Source organism: Bos grunniens, chromosome 10 (genome assembly GCF_055505025.1).
Source record: "Bos grunniens cultivar Pamir isolate PY7600 chromosome 10, Bosgru_T2T1.0, whole genome shotgun sequence".
NCBI lineage: Eukaryota > Metazoa > Chordata > Mammalia > Artiodactyla > Bovidae > Bos > Bos grunniens.
The window spans coordinates 99,784,907-99,805,239 of record NC_141174.1 but is presented as its reverse complement, the minus strand read 5'-3'; the positions used below and the strand labels follow the sequence as shown (position 1 = coordinate 99,805,239).

At 37.7% G+C, this 20,333-nt stretch overlaps 1 protein-coding gene across 4 annotated transcripts in view; it reads left to right on the top strand.

Annotated features, from left to right (window-relative positions):
• Positions 1-20,333, top strand: part of YTHDC2 (YTH N6-methyladenosine RNA binding protein C2) — a 235,940-nt gene that overhangs the window by 159,031 nt on the left and 56,576 nt on the right. Inside the window, exons 1-7 of one of the 4 annotated variants that reach the window (XM_086323295.1) lie at positions 3,217-3,625; positions 5,601-5,691; positions 11,857-12,053; positions 13,381-13,580; positions 15,042-15,208; positions 18,983-19,085; positions 19,908-20,064. In XM_086323295.1, coding sequence (XP_086179421.1) covers positions 3,442-3,625; positions 5,601-5,691; positions 11,857-12,053; positions 13,381-13,580; positions 15,042-15,208; positions 18,983-19,085; positions 19,908-20,064 — 1,099 coding nt within the window. In that variant the 5' untranslated portion in view covers positions 3,217-3,441. Of the gene's footprint in view, positions 1-3,216; positions 3,626-5,600; positions 5,692-11,856; positions 12,054-13,380; positions 13,581-15,041; positions 15,209-18,982; positions 19,086-19,907; positions 20,065-20,333 lie in introns of those variants that run through there. The other 3 variants (XM_086323296.1, XM_086323297.1, XM_086323298.1) reach the window with 3 other exon arrangements.

Genomic DNA, 20,333 nt, shown 5'->3' with positions numbered 1-20,333 from the left:
TTTGGGTGTTAGTTCTAGAAGGTCTTGTAGGTCTTCATAGAACCATTCAACTTCAGTTTCTTCAGCATTACTGGTCAGGTCATAGACTTGGATTAGTGTGACACTGAATGGTTTGCCTTGTAAATGAACAGCAATCATTCTGTCATTTTTGAGATTGCATCGAAGTACTGCATTTTGGACTCTTTTGTTGACTATGATGGCTACTCCATTTTTGCTAAGGGTTCCTGCCCACAGTAGTAGATATAATGGTCATTTGAGTTGAATTCACCCATTTCAGTCCATTTTAGTTTACTGAGTCCTAGAATGTCAACATTCACTCTTGCCATTTCCTGTTTGACCACTTCCAATTTGCCTTGATTCGTGGACCTAACATTCCAGGTTCCTATGCAATATTCCTCTTTACAGCATCTGACTTTACTTCCATCACCAGTCACATCCAGAACTGGGTGGTATATTTTGCTTTGACTTTGTCTCTTCATTCTTTCTGGAGTTATTTCTCCACTGATCTCTAGTACCATATCGGGCACCTACTGATCTGTGAGCTCATCTTTCAGTGTCCTGTCTTTTTGTCTTTTCATACTGTTCATGGGGTTCTCAAGGCAAGCATACTGAAGTGGTTTGTCATTCCCTTCTCCAGTGAACCATGTTTTGTTAGAACTCTCCACCATGACCCGTCCATCTTGGATAGCCCTACAGGGCATGGATCACAGTTTCATTGAGTTAGACAAGGCTGTGGTCCTTGTGATCAGATTGGTTAGTTTCCTGGGATTGTGGTTTTCAGTCTATCTGCCCTCTTTCGGAAAAGGATAAGAGGCTTATGGAAGCTTCCTGATGGGAGAGACTGACTGAGGGGAAAATTGGGTCTTGTTCTGATGGCTGGGGCCAGGATCAGTAAATCTTTAATCCAATTTTCTGTTGATGGGTGGGGCTGTGTTCCCTCCCTGTTATTTACCTGGGGCCAAAGTATGGTGCAGATAATGAAGATAATGGCACCTCCTTCAAAAGGTCCCATGCATGCCCTGCTATACTCAGTGTCCCCAGCCCTGCAGCAGGCCACTGCTCACCTCTGCCTAATCAATCAAATTGATTAGGATTCCAAGAATTATGAAGAAAATTTGTAAAGAATAGAGATGAAAAATCTTAATTATAGATTCTATTATACAAATATGGAAAATCAATAAATAATTATTGCATGACCATACAGTTCTTGCTGCTGATGAAATATTGACAAGATAAACAAGGTTCCTGCTCTTAAAAGGCTTATGTTGTAGTGGGAAGAGCAAATAATAAGTATATAAATAAAGTAATTTCAAACAATATTAAATGATAATGGTTTACTGTGGGAGAGCCTATCTAGATAAGGGATAATGATGATGGCTTTAATAATGAGAAAGAGGCATCCATATGAAGTATTGGGAGGGAGACTGTCATGTGCAGGAGGAAACTGTTCAAGTGGAAAGTTTCCCTGATAGTAATGTGCTTGATATGTTCAAGGGACAGGAATGAATCAGTGCATTTGAGCACTGTGAGGATGAGAATGGTCACAGATGAGCCTTATGGGGGTAGACAGATGCCAGATCATGTAGAGTTTTAAGGGTCTTAGTAAGGAAATGAGGGTATTTTAGAGTTGCAGTGGGGACTGATAACAGTGCTTTGTGTAGGGATGTTATCCTACTTGGCTTGTACAGTTTTCTCTCTGTCTGTAGGCATTGGTTCCAGGAGGCCTTGAGGATACAAAAATCCAAGTCCCTTATATAAAATGGCAGTGAGTGAAAGTTGTTCAGCCGTGTTTGGCTCTTTGTGACCCCATGGACTATACAGTCCTGGAATTCTCCAGGTCAGAATACTGGAGTGGGTAGCCTTTCCCTTCTCCAGGGGATCTTCCCAATCCAGGGATTCAATCCAGGTCTCTTGCATTGCAGGCTGATTCCTTACCAGCTGAGCCAAAAAGGATGTCCAACGATACTGGAGAGGGTAGCCTATCCCTTCTCCAGGGGATCTTTCGGACACAGCAATCAAACCAGGGTCTCCTGCATTGCAGGCAGATTCTTTACCAACTTGAGCTATAAGGGAAGCCTTTAAAATAATAGTAGTATTTGCATATAACCTATACACATCCTGTTATATACTTAGAATCATCTCTAAATCACATACAATACCTAATAGGATATAAATACTGTGTACATAGTTGCAATTCATAGTAAATTCAAGCTTTGCTCTTTGGAACTTTCTGAATTGAAAAAAAATTTTTGGTTTAGTGGTTGGTTGAAACAGTGGATAAGGAACTCAAAGATACTGAGAACCAAGATCTTTTCAATGTGTTTTTAAAAAGATCATTCTAGTTGCTTTCTGGATAATGGATAATAGGAAGACCAGAGTGGAAGCAGTGTGGCTGGGTTTAGGTTTGTGTTAGTGTAACTGTATAAATGTAAACGGACATTCTCATAATCTTCCTTGACTTCGCAGCCTGAAGGTTCCATCTTCCTATTCCATTACCTCACATAGCACTTACAACTACCATTTAATCATTTTTTTGGTTAGTGCCTGTTTTTCCCGTCTAGGGTTGCCAAATAAGGCCGCTCAGTTGAATTTGCATTTCAGATATTGAGTAATTCTTTACTCCTAGTATTCTTGTGTTCTCAATTGTGTCCAACTAAACACTAGCTGGCCAGGCTCCTTTGTCCCCGGAATTCTACAGGCAAGAATACTGTACTGGGTAGACATTCCCTTCCCCAGAGTATCTTCCCAAGCCAGAAATCAAACCCCCTGCATCCCAGGTAGATTCTTTATTGTCTGAGCCATTAGGGAAGCCCAGGGAGTTCTTCAGTCTGTGTGCTTCCACATATTGCATGGGAAAGCCCTATACTAAAATTTTGTTCTTTATCTGACATTCAAATAAACGGGGCATCTTGTATTTTTATTTACTAAATCTGGCAACACTACCCCCAATAGAACGCAAACTCCTTGAGGGCAGGAACTCCTTCTGTCCGGTTTCCCAATGTATATCTAGGACACAGAGTAAGAGCCCACACATGCTTATTGGATGAGTTAACAAAGGATTTAACCACATAGCGATCGAATAAGGGCCCCTCGGTGAGGGTGTAGCTGAAGACCGGAGACAACGGGGAGAAACACAGCTGTCGAGCTGGAGACTGGGGTGCAGCGCCCCCAGGCCTGGGAGGCCTGCGCGCTGAGGTCACGGGCGCCGGCTCCGGTGACGTCATCACGGCCGCGCTGTTCGCCGGGCTGGAGCTTCACTGGCGCCGGCACTTCGCCGGCTGTTGTGGAGACCGAGGGCTTTCTGGTGCTCCCTGCGCAGTGCAGGCCGCCTGTGAATACGTCCGGCCCCAGCCAGCGCCCGAGAGGCCCAGGCTCGCGGTCGTTGGCTGTCAGCCGGCAGGCCTGGCCGCTCTATCGCGGGGAGAACGTCTCCTCAGGGCCATGTCTAGGCCGAGCAGCGTCTCCCCGCGGCCCCCGGCTCCCGGTGGGGGCGGAGGCGGCCCCGCGCCCTGTTGCCCTGGGGGCGGCGGCCGTGCCAAGGGGCTGAAGGACATTCGTATAGACGAGGAGGTGAAGATCGCAGTCAATATCGCTCTGGAGCGCTTCCGCTATGGGGACCAGAGAGGTGAGGTTCCTGACAGGGACCCCGCCGGCTGCCCCACCTCCCGGAAGCCCGGCCCCTCGGTGGGCAGGGGCTGCCTCACGCGTGGGAGGGAAGACGGCCCGGCCCGGGCGGGGGGCAGAGGCCGGCGTGGTCGCCCTCTCCTGGGCTGCGAGGAGCCGCCGAGTCCTGCGGGTCAGCCAAGTTTCGGGACCCTTCGTGGGGTCCGAAAACGAAAAAATCAGGTTGCTCCGTAGCAGGAGGCATTTCTTTCCCTAGGGAGAGGCCTTCCGGTAGCTTTGCCACAACTTTTAGGTGTTGTTTAGCCCCTGCTTTTTTTTCTTTTTTCTAAATCGAGGTAGGTTTAGCACCCCACTCCAGTACTCTTGCCTGGAAAATCCCGTGGACGGAGGAGCCCGGTAGGCTGCAGTCCATGGGGTCGCAAAGAGTCGGACACGACTGCGCGACTTCACTTTCACTTTTCACTTTCATGCGTTGAAGAAGGAAATGGAAACCCACTTCAGTGTTCTTGCCTGGAGAATCCCAGGGACGGGGTAGCCTGGTGGGCTGCCGTCTATGGGGTCGCACAGAGTCGGACACGACTGAAGCGACGCAGCAGCAGCAGCAGCAGCAGCAGCAGGTTTAGTTTGAGTTAAGGAAGTAGAGAAGCGGAAGGAAACCGTTCAGATAAATGAAGTGGCAACATGCAGTCCTTTGCTTAAATCCTGGAAGCATCACTCTATTAAATAGTTTTTAAAAAAGGAGTTAAACTCCTGGTAGACAAAGCATCTTCCACACCTCTTAAGGTTAGAAAGCGACTTGAGTCACACAGCGCAGAATCAGCAGTCGACCTGTGATCAGTACAGCATATATTAAGTGCTCATTCTGATTTGGTGGTCTAAATACAAGACCCCCTTACTCCGGAAGCTTAATTAAAAGCGTCTTAAAAAAAAAAAGAAGAAGAAGAAAACAGATATGAAGCCCCAGAAATATGCAACGTATCCAGTCTGAGATAGTAAAATATGAATTCTGTGCAGTTTTGAAGGCAAAGACAATGGAATCTGATGCTGAGCGTTCAAAATTCTTGAGCATACCTCATCATTGAAGGAAATAAGCATTTTGTTAATAAACAAGAAGTAAGTTAAGATAGTAAACTTCGTCAGTTTTTATAGGAGCTCAAGATTTCAGCACAAGTAAGAGTAGTAATCTTTGGTGAACATCAGAGTCCTTTATCATATTTAGGTTTAAGTGTTACTGATACCAGAATTCTGGTAGACATTAAGTGGTTAATTAGTACAGGTATATCTGATTATTACACTTTATTGTACTTTGCAGATTTTTTAAATAGTTTTTTCTTTTTTAAACAGTTGAAGGTTTGTGACAATTCTCTGTTGTCGAATGATGGTTAGCATATTTTATCAATAAAGTATTTTTAAATTACTGTGTATACATTGTTTTTTAATACATAATGCTATTGCACATTTAATAGACTATAGTGTTCAGTTCAGTTCAGTCGCTCAGTCGTGTCCAACTCCTTGCGACCCCATGAATCGCAGCACGCCAGGCCTCCCTGTCCATCACCAACTCCCGGAGTTCACTCAAACTCACGTTCATCGAGTCAGTGATGCCATCCAGCCATCTCATCCTCTGTCGTCCCTTCTCCTCCTGCCCCCAATCCCTCCCAGCATCAGAGTCTTTTAGTGTAACCATAAATAGGGCCAGGAACAAACTAGCATAGGCCCTGGAAACCGAAAAAATTTGTATGACTTGCTTTATTATTTTTTATTATATTTGTTTTATTGCAAGAATCTGGAACCAAACCCAAAATCTCACTGAGGTATACCTGTATTGACTTTTCACATAAAATGTGGTAAATGTGATTATATGCTTATATGATTTTTTCAAATTTTATAAATATATGTGTACTGAAATACCTTGAAAGAAATTTGCCTATCAAGTAAATGATGCATTGTGGGTTTTTTTTTTTTTTTCCATATAGAAATGGAATTTCCTTCTTCTTTGACCAGTACAGAAAGAGCCTTTATTCATCGATTGAGTCAGTCTCTTGGTTTGGTTTCTAAAAGTAAAGGGTAAGCTGATAACTTTTCTCAATTAAAAAAACTTTACTGAAAAAGAGAAAGGTTTTTGACTAAATAGTTAAACCATTTTAGATTCACATCCTTAATTATATTGTATATAGAAGATCTGATTTATGTTTGTACCAAACTCAGCTCTTTGCTTTTCTTCCTATCCCCTTTTTTTGTTTTCCCTGGTTGGAGAGAGTGGGGGAAGAAGGTAAATTTTAAGATGTTAGTAAAATGGTTTAAAAGTTGAAGTTGATTGCATTCAGAAAGATATTTTCTTTTTTTATAGAAACCAAAACTCTTTTTTTTTCCTTGAAGAATGGATAACCTTAAAATAATAAATACAATTATTAACAGAACTTATCTCTTTCAAAGCTACTGTACTATTATGGTATGCTTTGGAACACATGCTTGTTGTTTTCTTTCATACCAAGTCACAAAGCTGATGATTAGAAATGATTAAATAAAATGGAACTTATGTTCACTCCTGAGTAAAGATCTTTTTTTTTTAATCTAGAATTAACTTTGTTAATTTAGCAAATTAGTCTTTCTCTCTCTCTCTCTCTCTTTTTTTTTTCTTTTGTGCCTGGTATTATGGTTCCATTATACCTATTTGAGAGGTATGAAGAAAAGGGCAAGAAACCTAGATTCTACTCCCAGTCTCTCAGTGCTTCATTGTTTAGTTTGATCATGTCCCTTAACTTTAAATGCCAGTTTTATTTTTTTTTTAATGTAAAAAAATGAAAGAGTTAATCTCTTTGTGGTAGTTGAGATTCTGTGATCCTGCAGTTTATTTTGAGCTTCTTACTTGAGTTTTAAAAACAGATTGCAGAATTACTGTGTGATAATTTACAGTTGTTTTTCTGATCACTTTTTTTTTTTTTTTTTTACTATCCTTTCTTTTGAAATGAAGCTATGTGTGTTGGATTTTGTTTTTCATCTCCTTTTAGAGAGTTGAATTTACTTTGATTTGATTTTTTTTTTTTTTTTAATAACTGTTCACCTTTTGGTAAAAATACTCTTGTTAGAATACCACTTGTTTTGTGTTCTTTACTATATCCTTATGCTTTCTTAGAAATTCCAGTCAAATATTCCCATACCCCGGATTTTACCTCCTTATAATTTGTTTCATTTTTCCTGAACTGGTATCACTATGTTTTGGTTCTAAGAGCACACTTTTCTGAGTCTTTAATTTGTTCATGAATAAAACAAAATTGTTTCCTATTCCTCTTAGTCCAAGTTAGATAAAATGAAACTTACAAAGTAAATTTGTTAAAACCTTGTAGAGAGAATAGATATAAAGTATAAGAAAGCAGGTTTTCCAAGTACAGTCTTGTGATTGCTGAAGGTGCTGCTTAATAGGTATCCAAGTATTTTGCTTAGGCTTCCCAGATGGCTCAGTGGTAAAGAATCTGCCTGCCAATGCAGGATATACAGGAGGTGCTGTTTCGATCCCTGGCATGGGAAGATCCCCTGGAGGAGGAAATGACAACCCACTCCAGCATTCTTGCCTGAGAAATCCTCTAGACAGTGGAGCCTGGTGGGACATGGAGTCACAATAGTCCAACATAATTTAACGACTGAGCACACACACATGCAGGCACGCATGCAAGTATTTTTCTCACCCTACAACAAGACCTCCCTTTCAGATTTTAATTATTGCCTCCCTTACCTTTTGCCCTAGAAGATTGAATGCTGCACTCCCCCTCTCTTCCCCTAGCTAAAATAAGAAAATTGGGTTAAAAGTGAGGAAGCCTGTTAGTGAAGTTTTGGAAATCCATTAAAACCCTGTGATGTACAGAAATAATAGTAACAGTAGCTAACATTTATTAAGTGCTCTTGTGTGACAGGCATTGTGCTAGGTGCTTTAAGTAAATTATCATTTGATCCTCAACATTCTTGTATGGTAGGTTCTACTTTTTTAATACCTGGTTCCTATATAACAGATGAGGCAAGTCAAGCTTGGAGATATTAGTTTTCCCAAGTTCACACAGCTAGCAAGTGGCAGAGCCAACAATCAAACATAGTTAGTGTTTAGCTAATTAATTTTTGTTGTTTGTAGTGAATTCATAGCAATGTTTTAGGAACTATGAGTAGTTAAGAGAGAAATATTAGATAATGCTCATTTCTAAGTTGTTTATAGTCCATTAAGTCACAAAAAGAAAAAAAAATTGTCACAAACATAGTGAGCATGACATGGAAATAATTGTGTTTAGTGACAAAATTAACTCAGTTTATTATTTCTGAGCTAATCATAAAAAGTACAGATTTGTGTGGTATAAATTTCAATAAATTTGTATATTTATATTGCAGTATTGAAGATAAAATGGTTTGGAGTTAGGTCTTTGCATCTGTCTGCCTGTGCTTAGTCGCTCAGTGGTGTCTGACTCTGCCACCCGTTGGACTGTAGCCCACCAGGCTCCTCTCTCCATGGGATTTTCCAGGCAAGAATACTGGAGTGGGTTGCCATTTCCCACTCCAGGGGATCTTCCTGACATAGGGATTGAACTGGCGTCTCCTGTGTCTCCTGCACTGCAGGTGGATTCTTTACCTGCTGAGCCATTGGGGAAGCCCCTCTATCTGCCTAGTGCAAGTACAGATTAAAGGGAAATGAAATTAAGTATTTGCTAGACATTAAACAAATGTGTATTATCTTTGTGAAGTGAAGTGAAAATCGCTCAGTTGTGCTTGACTCTTTGCGACCCCATGGACTATACAGTCCATGAAATTCTCCAGGCCAGAGTACTGGAGTGGGTAGCCTGTCCCTTCTCCAGGGGATCATCCCAACCCGGGAATCGAACCAAGGTCTCCTGCATTGCAGGTGGGTTCTTTACCAACTGAGCTATGAGGGAAGACTTTGAATCTTTGTATAGAGACATTAATTCCTTGGTGGCTGAGAACTTTTAAGTAGTGATTTCAGATTTTGGCTCTTCAGCAGATTTGTAAACTGTTCTCAGGTTTGTAAAGTGGGAAATAGCTGTATGGTTGTATTTGAGGTAAATTATTCAGTAACATTCTATGTAAATGCAACATTTATGTCATGGTCCATGTGCGTGTTGGAAAAGAATTTCTAGACATGAGACAGAATGAGAGGGAAATAAAGTTTATTAGAGTGGAGGATGCTGTTAGAACAGCGGGATGGCCCAAGGGAGAATGGACATTGAACAGGTCCTTGGTCTATTTTTATAACCAGGGCACAAGGAACAGAATAGGGGTCTTGCAGGGAGAAGGGGAGACAGGTTATACTGCTCAGGAGGACCCGAAATTCGTTAATAGTTACAACATTGTTGTGGTAGGGAAGGACAATAAGGGTCTGGTTTTTCTGTTCCTACATTCCAAGGCCCTCCTTAGTTTTATCTGCTCTTTCATCCTTGGGTCACCACAATTTATTAATATTAAAATTGTATCAAATTAGATTAGTTATATCATCATTTCTTTAAAAGGAAGAAGCTATTGAAATATCAGAACTTCATTATAACGTATGATTACTTTTCCCTTTGAAAAGTTAGAAGTTACAATGTTCTTACCTGTACTCTCAGTCCATTTATACTTAAATATGACATATGTGGCTTGCATGTTACTATATTTTTAAAACTTCTTGTGTTTTAAAAAACTTTTAAAACTTCACTTATCTAGCATCTTTTCCACATTTTGCAGGTAGTTTCTAGTTAATTTTGCTTTGTAAAGGGACTACTAGATTTTCATGGTAGTGTGTTATTCTGGAATGAAATCATGGAATGAAATTTTATTGTATTAATTTACCTAAGACCTAAGACTGCTGTATAGAATGTTTTCATCTGCACAATAACAAGTGAATATTTTGCCAAAATTTCACTAATTTTTGAATTGTATATCAGTGCTACTGTGGTGTTGAATGGTATAGGAAAAGCACTAATATTGACAAGTAGAATTTTTTACTAAAACAAAAACTAGCAAGTTGGTATTATCTTTCTGTCCACCATCTGTGTTCAAACCAAATTTAGTAAATTTTAAATGGTAGTGGCTAAGTATTCCCACTGCTTAATATGAGTTATTTTTATACATTGTTTTGTTGTCTTTTGCAACCCCATGGACTGTAGCCCACCAGGCTCCTCTGTCCATGGGATTTTCAAGGCAAGAATGCTGGAGTAGGTTGCCATTTTCTTCTCCAGGGGATCTTTCTGACCCAGGGATCAGAGTGGCATCTCCTGCACCTCCTCTTTATCACTGAGCCACCAGGGAAGCTCATTCTTATACATTAATTCTGTATGATTATTAGGCAATCTGTGTTGGGAAAGTTTCAATCTAACCTGTTAATTTAGTTGTGAGCTTACAGAGGAAAAAGTGTATTTTCCTCAACTTTGTAATCCTGGCCTCTAGCATAGTCCCTGGCATACAGTAGGTATTCAGTACATGATGAATGATTGAATAAAAGAGAATTAAAAGTAAAATCTAGAAAACTTTGCTGAAACGATTTTTGAGAAAATTAAAACATCTTGGAACTGATAGACATATTCAAGATTTTAAAATTAATGGTTCTACTGTGTCAGAGAAGTAAATTAATTTATTTTTGATCACATTGTTACTTGAAAGTGAACACAGGCCTCTTGTGTTCTAGTGACTCTTGCTCTAGTGCTCATTTCAGCACACTTCTGGCCTTCTGTAGTTAAAATTTTATGAAGTAAATGGGAGAGAAGGGGAATGAGTGACTGATGGGAAAAGAACCTACTGCGGAGAACATCTCTAGAATCCAATAATTCTGATTTACCATGGAATTGACTAAAATTTATAGATAAGATTAAATTTTAATAAGTTCATCTTTATGTCATCATTGAAGCATCACTAAGTGCTTGTTCAGGAGTAGATGATGGCATAGAAAGGTTATAATTCATTGAGGAATTTTCAGAAATTAAAAATCTTGGTAAATTGAAGACCAAGATTTCGAAGACTTAGATAGCTAAAACTGTATAGGTTAATCTTCAGTTTCATGTCATTCTATAGTGAAGGTATTGTTGAAAAAATTTTAAATCTAATGAGAATTAGAAAAATTATACATGTCCTTTTCATTGTATTTGTGGCTTTGTTGCTCATTTTTGTAAGGTGATAGTGGCATTAACAAATTGTAAAAATGTTCTTATAAAGTTTTGGTTAACTTTTTAGTATAAGAAATGATATTTTTTCCTGGCTATAATAGTTGCTTTCATTTATTATATTTAGTATGTACACAGTAACAGATACTGCCCTTTATGCATTATCTTATTTAATCATGTCAATAGTTCTTTGAGGCAGGTATCATCATCATCATCTTAGGCTCAGAGCTATTACATAATTTGCTTGTGGTCGCACAGCTAGTAAGTGGTAGAGGTAGGATTCAAATCCAAGTCCATGTGCTTTCAGAGCCTGAGCTCTTTACCAATACTACATTGTACAAGATTATAGACATGTATTATTAAATCCTTCAAGATACATCTGAGGACTTCCTTTGTGTGTGACATTGTACTTAGTACTCTTAAAGCTACAGAAGTCATCAAAAATATAATTAGGACTCATTGAAGAATCTAGTAACTTGAGAACAGTTATAAATCATCATTACCTTATAATCAAAAGCTGGAGTCGTAAACTTTGAAAGATTTCTTTTTATTTTTTTTTTCCCAGTATACATCTGAAAATGCTTATCAATAATGCTGATTTTTTTTGTTCACCCACTAAACTTGGCTTTCTTAACAGGTTTTTCATGGGAGTGTGACATTACCAGCATACTGGGAAAACACTCAGTGGGATATATTAGTCTGGATCACTGTCATAACTGGACCACTGTGGCATTTTCATTATCATTTTTAGATTCTGCTGTTCAAATTGATTTTATCCCTCTGTATATTTCCCAGCATGTATTAGTTGGTGATGTTTCATCCACCATGAAGCCTGCTAAGACAAACTTTAAGGGTAAGTAAGCCTTTTTTGCTGATTAAAATTGGATTTGCAGCATTTTGAAATTTTAATTGAAAATGGTCTTGTGGCCTCTTTAGCACTCAATTCCTCTTTACTGGATTTTTTGGAGATTTTCAGCATTTTATCTCAAAGCATTTTTATCTTTTTCAATGTTTTGCTTGAGACATGTTTTCTAAGTAGCCATACATCATATGTGAACAAATTGACTTATATAGTAAATAAATGATTTTTATTAATATTCAGAAAGGGAGCAAATAGATACCTAACTGTGAAGAAGAAAGATGGATCAGAAACAGCTCATGCAATGATGACCTGTAATTTGACTCATAATACAAAACATGCTGTTAGGAGCCTAATTCAGAGATTTCCTGTCACCAATAAAGAGCGTACTGAACTTCTGCCTAAAACAGAAAGAGGAAATGTGTTTGCTGTTGAAGCTGGTATGTATTTTCTGGGGAGATTCCTTGTTTATCCTTTTATTGAATGACTATTCTTTTTCCACTTAACATTAAAACATTTTTAACATTTTAAAACAACATTAAGTAAGATTTCTCATTGTGAATAAGTTTGTTTGAAATGATTAGAATTTGTAAAAATTTTGTAATGAAATGCAGTGTTAAGGCATGTCATTAAGTTAGACAGGGTTTTTGTTTTTGTTTCTTTTTTTTGCATGTTACAGTAATAGCTAACCATTTATTGAGCACTTATTGTGTGCTGGACAGCATAGTAAACTTGATTATAGAGCCTTATGGCAACCCTTCCAAGGTAAGAATTTCCCCTATTTCACACGTGAAGAAACTGGGCTCAGAGAAGTTTAATAATTTGTTCAAGGCCATTCAATCAGCTAGTAAACTGCAGAGCTGAGGTTTGACTCCACGATCTGGACTTTACTATTATATATTATGCTGCCATGATACACTATGAATGGAATTTTGAATTAGGGCTTCAGCTTCTGGGAAGAGATAGGACAGAATCTTCAGTATATTAACTTGCTCAGAGGTAGATAAATATATATATTTAGGTTATAAAGTGAAGTTATAATTTTACTGTTTGGAAAAATAATTTTCCTAATGAGAAGTTTATTTCTTTTATTATCTCCAATGACAGAGTTTCTATTTGTAAAGTAGGTTTGCAGAATGTAGAAAATGCATGGTCCTAGCTATCAAGGAGTTTTATTAATAAAAATACATTCACACAGAAATATTTTGTTATGTGAAGAATATAAAACACATCATGCCTTTTTTGTTCCTATCTGCTTAAATATAGATGTTGGCTAAAATGCACAATTAGGAGATTTGTTAAGCATTAAGGCCTTAAATTTACATGTTATTCTGTTTGATCACATAATCTTACATGCTGATTTCAAGAGGCGTTTTTTCTTTTTCATACGTCTTTTCATACTGCATGCAATAGACTTTACAAGTATAATGTATATTGTTTCCTACTCTAAAATTTTGTTCTAATTGATAGAAACAAGTTTGAGAATCATTTTAGGATTTTATTGGATTTTATTTTTAATGATTTTTGTTCATTTTAAAACATTATACACTAGGAATACTTCTGAGAAATTTGCCTTCTAATTGATATCAAAATGTGTAAAATGTTCTCGAAGAATATTGTGTAGGAGTAAAGCAGCTGAGGCATTGCTTGCTAATTTTATGTTGACTGAGTAGAGAAGAAACACTTAGAAGGTATTAATTACTTATGTTTTTAACTGTATTGTTGATATACATTTTTTTTTTTTCGTTCTCTTATTCATTTTCAAAGAAAATCGGGAAATGAGCAAGACAAGTGGGCGACTCAACAACGGCATACCTCAGATTCCAGTAAAAAGAGGAGAATCTGAATTTGATTCTTTCAGACAATCTCTGCCAGTGTTTGAAAAACAAGAGGAAATTGTTAAAATAATTAAGGAAAATAAAGTAGTTTTGATTGTAGGAGAAACTGGATCTGGAAAGACTACACAGGTTTGTTTCTACTTTGTTGTTTATAGAAGAAAAAATATTTTACTTCATGTGATAGTTTTGCATCAAATTATACTACATATACAAAGTAAACATAATTATAGTTTTTAAACTACTCGTTTGGCTGCAATTTAAAAATTCATGAAATCCAGCATTTGCATAGGTAATGAGAAAACAGCATCTTCTGCTCTTTTGATAAAAGTATAAATTGTTTTGAAGGGCTGATTGATCATTTTTATGAAAATTAAATTTATATACTCTTTGACTCAGCATATTTTTGTCTTTGCAAAAGTATTTGAGGATAGATGCTCACTACAGTGTTCTTTATAGCAAGCAACAACATCAATAATAACAAACCTAAAAAAGCTGGACATTACTTTATATGTAGTCATATTTGTTAAATTATTAGATGGCTTGTGCAGCTGTTAAAATAGATTAGGTGTGCAGCTGTTAAAATAGATTAGGTAGATCTGATATGTTGTTAAGTGACATCAACAGATTACAAACATTAAATATAATAATGACTTTGTGTGAATAAAAACTTGTTTATATACACAAATATTTTAAGTTGTATAAGCATATTTTCCGCCCAAAAGAGTTTATGAGAAACTTAACAGTAGTTACTTTTGTGAAGAGGACTGTTGGTAATGGTAGGGCTTGGCAAGACTTTTACCTTATTTTTTAAATCTTTTTGACCTGTTTGAATTTAATTATAGAAGAGTGTTTGCTGTCCTGGTATTAGGCTATTTCTGATTTCTTTATAATTTTCACTATTTAAAAGATTCCAACAGAATTTTATTTCATTGACTTTATAGGATATTTTGGAGAGAATTGATATTTTTGCAATATTGATTATTCCTGCCCAGGAATATGTCATATTTTTTTAGTGTATTCCCATCTTTTATGTTTTTCAGCAGTGTTTTATAATCTTTTTCATGTAAACCTTAACTGTTTCTTTATACTTTTGTTTTTAAGTGTTTTAGTTTCTCTTGTGAACAAAATCTTTCTAAATTACACTTTTTACATTGGAGAAGGCAATGGCACCCCACTCCAGTACTCTTGCCTGGAAAATCCCATGGACGGAGGAGCCTGGTAGGCTGCAGTCCATGGGGTCGCTAAGAGTCGGACCTGACTGAGCGACTTCACTTTCACTTTCACTTTCATGCATTAGAGAAGGAAATGGCAACCCACTCCAGTGTTCTTGCCTGGAGAATCCCAGGGACGGTGGAGCCTGGTGGGCTGCTGTCTATGGGGTCCCACAGAGTCAGACACAACTGAAGCAGCTTAGAAGTAGCAGCAGCAGCAGCAGCTGATTATTAGCAGTTAACATGAAAAGTGTGTGTGTGTTTTTTTTAATGTTTGGACCTGTTACATAAGTTTTTTAGTTCTAATGATTTTTCAGTTGACATGGATTTTCTGGATATACAGTTATGTCATCTTATAGTACTTTAAAATTTCTTTCAGATTCCTCAGTTCCTTTTAGATGATTGCTTTAAAAATGGTATTCCCTGCCGTATATTTTGTACTCAACCAAGACGCTTAGCTGCTATTGCTGTGGCTGAAAGAGTTGCTGCAGAAAGGAGAGAAAGGATTGGTCAAACAATTGGATATCAGATCCGTTTAGAAAGCAGGTAAAGACAATTCACCTGTTACCTTTTATCATTCTTAGAAAAGACTAAATATTTGCATTTCACTAAACATAGAGAATATGTTTGGAGAAGGCACTGGCGACCCACTCCAGTACTCTTGCCTGGAAACTTCCATGGATGGAGAAGCCTGGTAGGCTGCAGTCCATGGGATCGCTGAGTTGAACACGACTGAGCGATTTCACTTTCACTTTTCACTTTCATGCATTGGAGAAAGAAATGGCAACCCACTCCAGTGTTCTTGCCTGGAGAATCCCAGGGATGGGAAAGCCTGGTCGGCTGCTGTCTGTGGGGTCACACAGAGTCGGACATGACTGACGTGACTTAGCAGCCAGCAGAGAATGTGTTAGTTGAAAAATGAGGTGGTCATTTTGCTTCAGGTAAGTGCGAACAGAACATTGAGGTCATGTCTAAACTTACTGAGGTTTTCAATAAATAAATAGTTTGAAAAGAAATCCTCTTTCATAGTTTAATGATAAAGTGCAAGTTGTACCATCTCTTTGAGCCTGAGCTTCCTCATCTGTAGTGTGCGGTTATTGAAAGCATCTAGAGCACAAGTTTGATGTGAAGTTTACAAAAGCACTCAATAAGTGCTAGTGACTGAATTATTGTTACTGATAATAGTAGTACTTAGTAGTGCCTGCTTGACAAGTAGTACTGTTTCTTTGCTCATAATTATTTTGGTATAATGATTCAAAAAGCTGATCTCATTTATGATATAATCTTATCCTCAAGTTAAAAATGTTTCAGATCTTAAAAACTATCTCTTTGGACTCTTTAACAAAATAATTAATAAAAGGCTGTTAGTAATAATTTGTGATATTATCAAACATAAAATATGTATTTCATATAACTTTGTTAACAAAGCATGTATACCAGTACACTAAATGTATATATGTACCAATACACTACATGTATACCAGCAAACTAAAATGGACTGGAATGGGTGAATTTAACTCAGATGACCATTATATCTACTACGGTGGGCAAGAATCCCTTAGAAGAAATGGAGTAGCCATCATAGTCAACAAAAGAGTCCAAAATGCAGTAATGGATGCAATCTCAAAAATGACAAAAAAATCTCTCTTCATTTCCAAGGCAAACCATTCAGTATCCCGGTAATCCAAGTCTATGACCTGACCAGTAATGCTGAAGAAACTGAAGTTGAATGGTTCTATGAAGACCTACAAGACCTTCTAGAACTAACACCCAAAAAAGATGTTCTTTTCATTATAGGGGACTGGAATGCAAAAGTAGAAAGTCAAGAAACACCTGGAGTAACAGGCAAATTTGGCCTTGGAATACAGAATGAAGCAGGGCAAAGGCTAATAGAGTTTTGCCAAGAGAACATACTGCCCATAGCAAAAACCCTCTTCCAACAACACAAGAGAAGACTCTACACATGGGCATCACGAGATGGCCAACACTGAAATCAGATTGATTATATTCTTTGCAGCCAAAGATGGAGATGCTCTATACAGTCAGCAAAAACAAGACCAGGAGCTGACTGTGGCTCAGATCATGAACTCCTTATTGCCAAATTCAGACGTAAATTGAAGAAAGTAGGGAAAACCCTAGACCATTCAGGTATGACCTAAATCAAATCCCTTACAGTTATACAGTGGAAGTGATAAATAGATTTAAGGGACTTGATCTGATAGAGTGCATGAAGAACTATGGACAGAGGTTTGTGACATTGTACAGGAGACAGGGATCAAGACCATCCCCAAGAAAAAGAAATGCAAAAAAGCAAAGTGGCTGTCTGAGGAGGCCTTGCAAATAGCTGTGAATAGAAGAGAAGTGAAAGGAAAAGGAGAAAAGGGAAGATATACCCATTTGAATGCAGAGTTCCAAAGAATAGCAAGGAGAGATAAAGCCTTCCTCAGTGATAAGTGCAAAGAATAGAGGAAAACAATAGAATGGTAAAGACTAGAGATCTCTTCAAGAAAATTAGAGATACCAACGGAACATTTCAGGCAAAAATGAGCTCAATAAAGGACAGAAACGTTATGGACCTAACAGAAGATATTAAGAAGAGGTGCCAAGAATACACAGAACTGTACAAAAAGATCTTCATGTCCCAGATAATCACAATGGTGTGATCACTCACCTAGAGCCAGACATCCTGGAATATGAAGTCAAGTGGGCTTTAAGCAACATCCCTCTGAACAAAGCTAGTGGAGGTAATGGAATTCCAGTTGAGGTATTTCAAGTCCTAAAAGATGATGCTGTGAAAGTGCTGCATTCAATATGCCAGCAAATTTGGAAAACACAGCAGTGGACACAGGACTGAAAAGGTCAGTTTCCATTCCAATCCCAAAGAAAGGCAATGCCAAAGAATGCTCAAGCTACCGCACAATTGCACTCATCTCACACTCTAGTAAAGTAATGCTCAAAATTCTCCAAGCCAGGCTTTAGCAATACGTGAACTGTGAACTTCCAGATGTTCAAGCTGGATTTAGAAATGGCAGAGGAACCAGAGATCAAATTGCCAACATCTGCTGGATCATGGAAAAAGCAAGAGAGTTCAAGAACAACATCTATTTCTGCTTTATTGACTATGCCAAAGCCTTTGACTATGTGGATCACAATAATCTGTGGAAAATTCTGAAAGAGATGGGAATACCAGACCACCTGACCTGCCTCTTGAGACATCTGTATATAGGTCAGGAAGCAACAGTTAGAACTGGACATGGAACAACAGACTTCCCTTTCCAAATAGGAAAAGGAGTATGTCAAGGTTGTATATTGTCACCCTGCTTATTTAACTTATATGCAGAGTACATCATGAGAAACGCTGGGCTGGAAGAAGCACAAGCTGGAATCAAGATGGCCAGGGGAAATATCAATAACCTCGGATATGCAGATGACACCACCGTTATGGCAGAAAGTGAAGAAGAACTAAAGAGCCTCTTGATGAAAGTGAAAGTGGAGAGTGAAAAAGTTGGCTTAAAGCTCAACATTCAGAAAACGAAGATCACCGCATCCTGTCCCATCTCTTGGCAAATAGATGGGGAAACAGTGTAAATAGTGGCTGACTTTATTTCTGGGGACTCCAAAATCACTGCAGATGGTGACTGCAGGCATGAAATTAAAAGATGCTTACTCCTTGGAAGGAAAGTTATTACCAACCTAGAGAGCATGTTAAAAAGCAGAGACATTACTTTGCCAACAAAGGTCCATCTGATCAGGCTTTGGTTTCTGGTAGTCATGTATGGATGTGAGAGTTGGACTATAAAGAAAGCTGAGTGCCAAAGAATTGATGCTTTTACACCGTGGTGTTGGAGAAAACTCTTGAGAGTCCCTTGGGCTGCAAGGATATCCAACCAGTCCATCCTAAAGGAGATCGGTCCTGAGTGTTCATTGAAAGGACTGATGTTGAGGCTGAAACTCCAATACTTTGGCCATGTGATGTGAAGAGCTGAGTCATTTGAAAAGACCCTGATGCTGGGAAAGATTGAGGGCAGGAGGAGAAGGGGACAACAAATGGTTAGATAGTTGGATGGCATCACCGACTCAGTGGAGATGAGTTTGAGTGAACTCTGGGAGTTGGTGATGGATAGGGAAGACTGGCATGCTGTGGTCCATGGGGTTGCGAAGAGTCGGACATGACTGAGCAACTGAACTGGACTGAACTGAACTGAACCAGTACACTGTTATGTTAGTAATACTTACTAAAATACTAAGGCTACTTGCATTTTAATAGGGCCATGTTTTAATTGTATAAAAGATTTGTTATTATACATTTTTTTTTTAAAGGGTTTCTCCAAAGACACTTCTGACATTTTGCACCAATGGGGTACTGCTTCGTACACTGATGGCAGGAGATAGTACATTGTCAACTGTGACACATGTTATTGTGGTAAGATATTTAAATTTAAATAGCTAATTAAGATTTTAGAATAGGATATATGTAAGAACCAATTTTTTTTAAAAACAGGCTCTTCTAATCAAGTTACTTTTTATTTTCCGTAATTATTAGAAATAAATATTTGTATTAAATAAAGATATTCTTGCCATCAGTTTTCATGAGTGAAAATAGATAGCTTTGTAAAAAAGTGCTTTTTATGTATAAAAATGATACGTGTATTTCAAGAGTCTCCAGAATAGTGAAAGTTTTCTTTTTTGTCTGTGCTTAGTCATCTATTTTCTCTTCCATATCTTAGGAGAATACTTAAAGTCAGTTAACTTCCTGGTTATCCTGTTATTTTAACTAGCTGCTGATGAAATAAGTAGATGAATTAGCACCTTATTAAAGAATTCTAAGCTTTTATCCAGTTTGTGTCAGAAAACTTAGATTAAGATTTATAAGCTTGTGATAAGCAGGTTTGGAAAGTTTTTAGTTCTCTGCATTCAAACCACAATATGCACCTGGTCCTGATGCTAACAGAAGCATATTTAAATAGATTTTAGATTTATTAAAATTATATTAAATTAGACTGTACTAATTCAGAATTTGTTTTAGTTTCTGCAGTTTTACATTCTGTGGGAAAAAGGGCAATACGTTACCCACAGAGGATTGTTAATATCTGAGTATTTCTAAATTGTCCATAAAACAAATTTCACTAATTGACTGTTTCCACATTTAACTTGATTTAGTGTGAAACTCAGCAGCTCCATAGTTTTAAAGACTTCACTTATTTTATGTTTTAACTGTTCCATGGTTTGTTTTTGTTTACTGCAGGATGAAGTTCATGAAAGGGATCGATTTAGTGATTTTTTACTTACAAAGTTAAGAGATTTACTGCAGAAGCACCCAACTTTGAAACTAATTCTTTCTAGTGCTGCCTTAGATGTAAATCTTTTTATAAGATATTTTGGGAGCTGTCCAGTGATATATAGTAAGTAAAATTATCAGATTTCTTCAGGATTTTATGAAAGAATTATTTTTTGGCTTGATTTTATTTATTGAAATAGAAATATTAAGGAATATTCTGATGTATAGGGCATCCTTTTCTGTTTTCTCTGAGATGTACTGAATCAGTCATCTCTATATATTTTCATCCTCTCTTTTTCAGTCTTTGTTATTGTGTAGTGAGCCAGTTTTCTAGTCTTAAAAGGAGATATGTTTTAATTTTGTATTCCTCTTTAAATTCTGTCTTACAGCTTC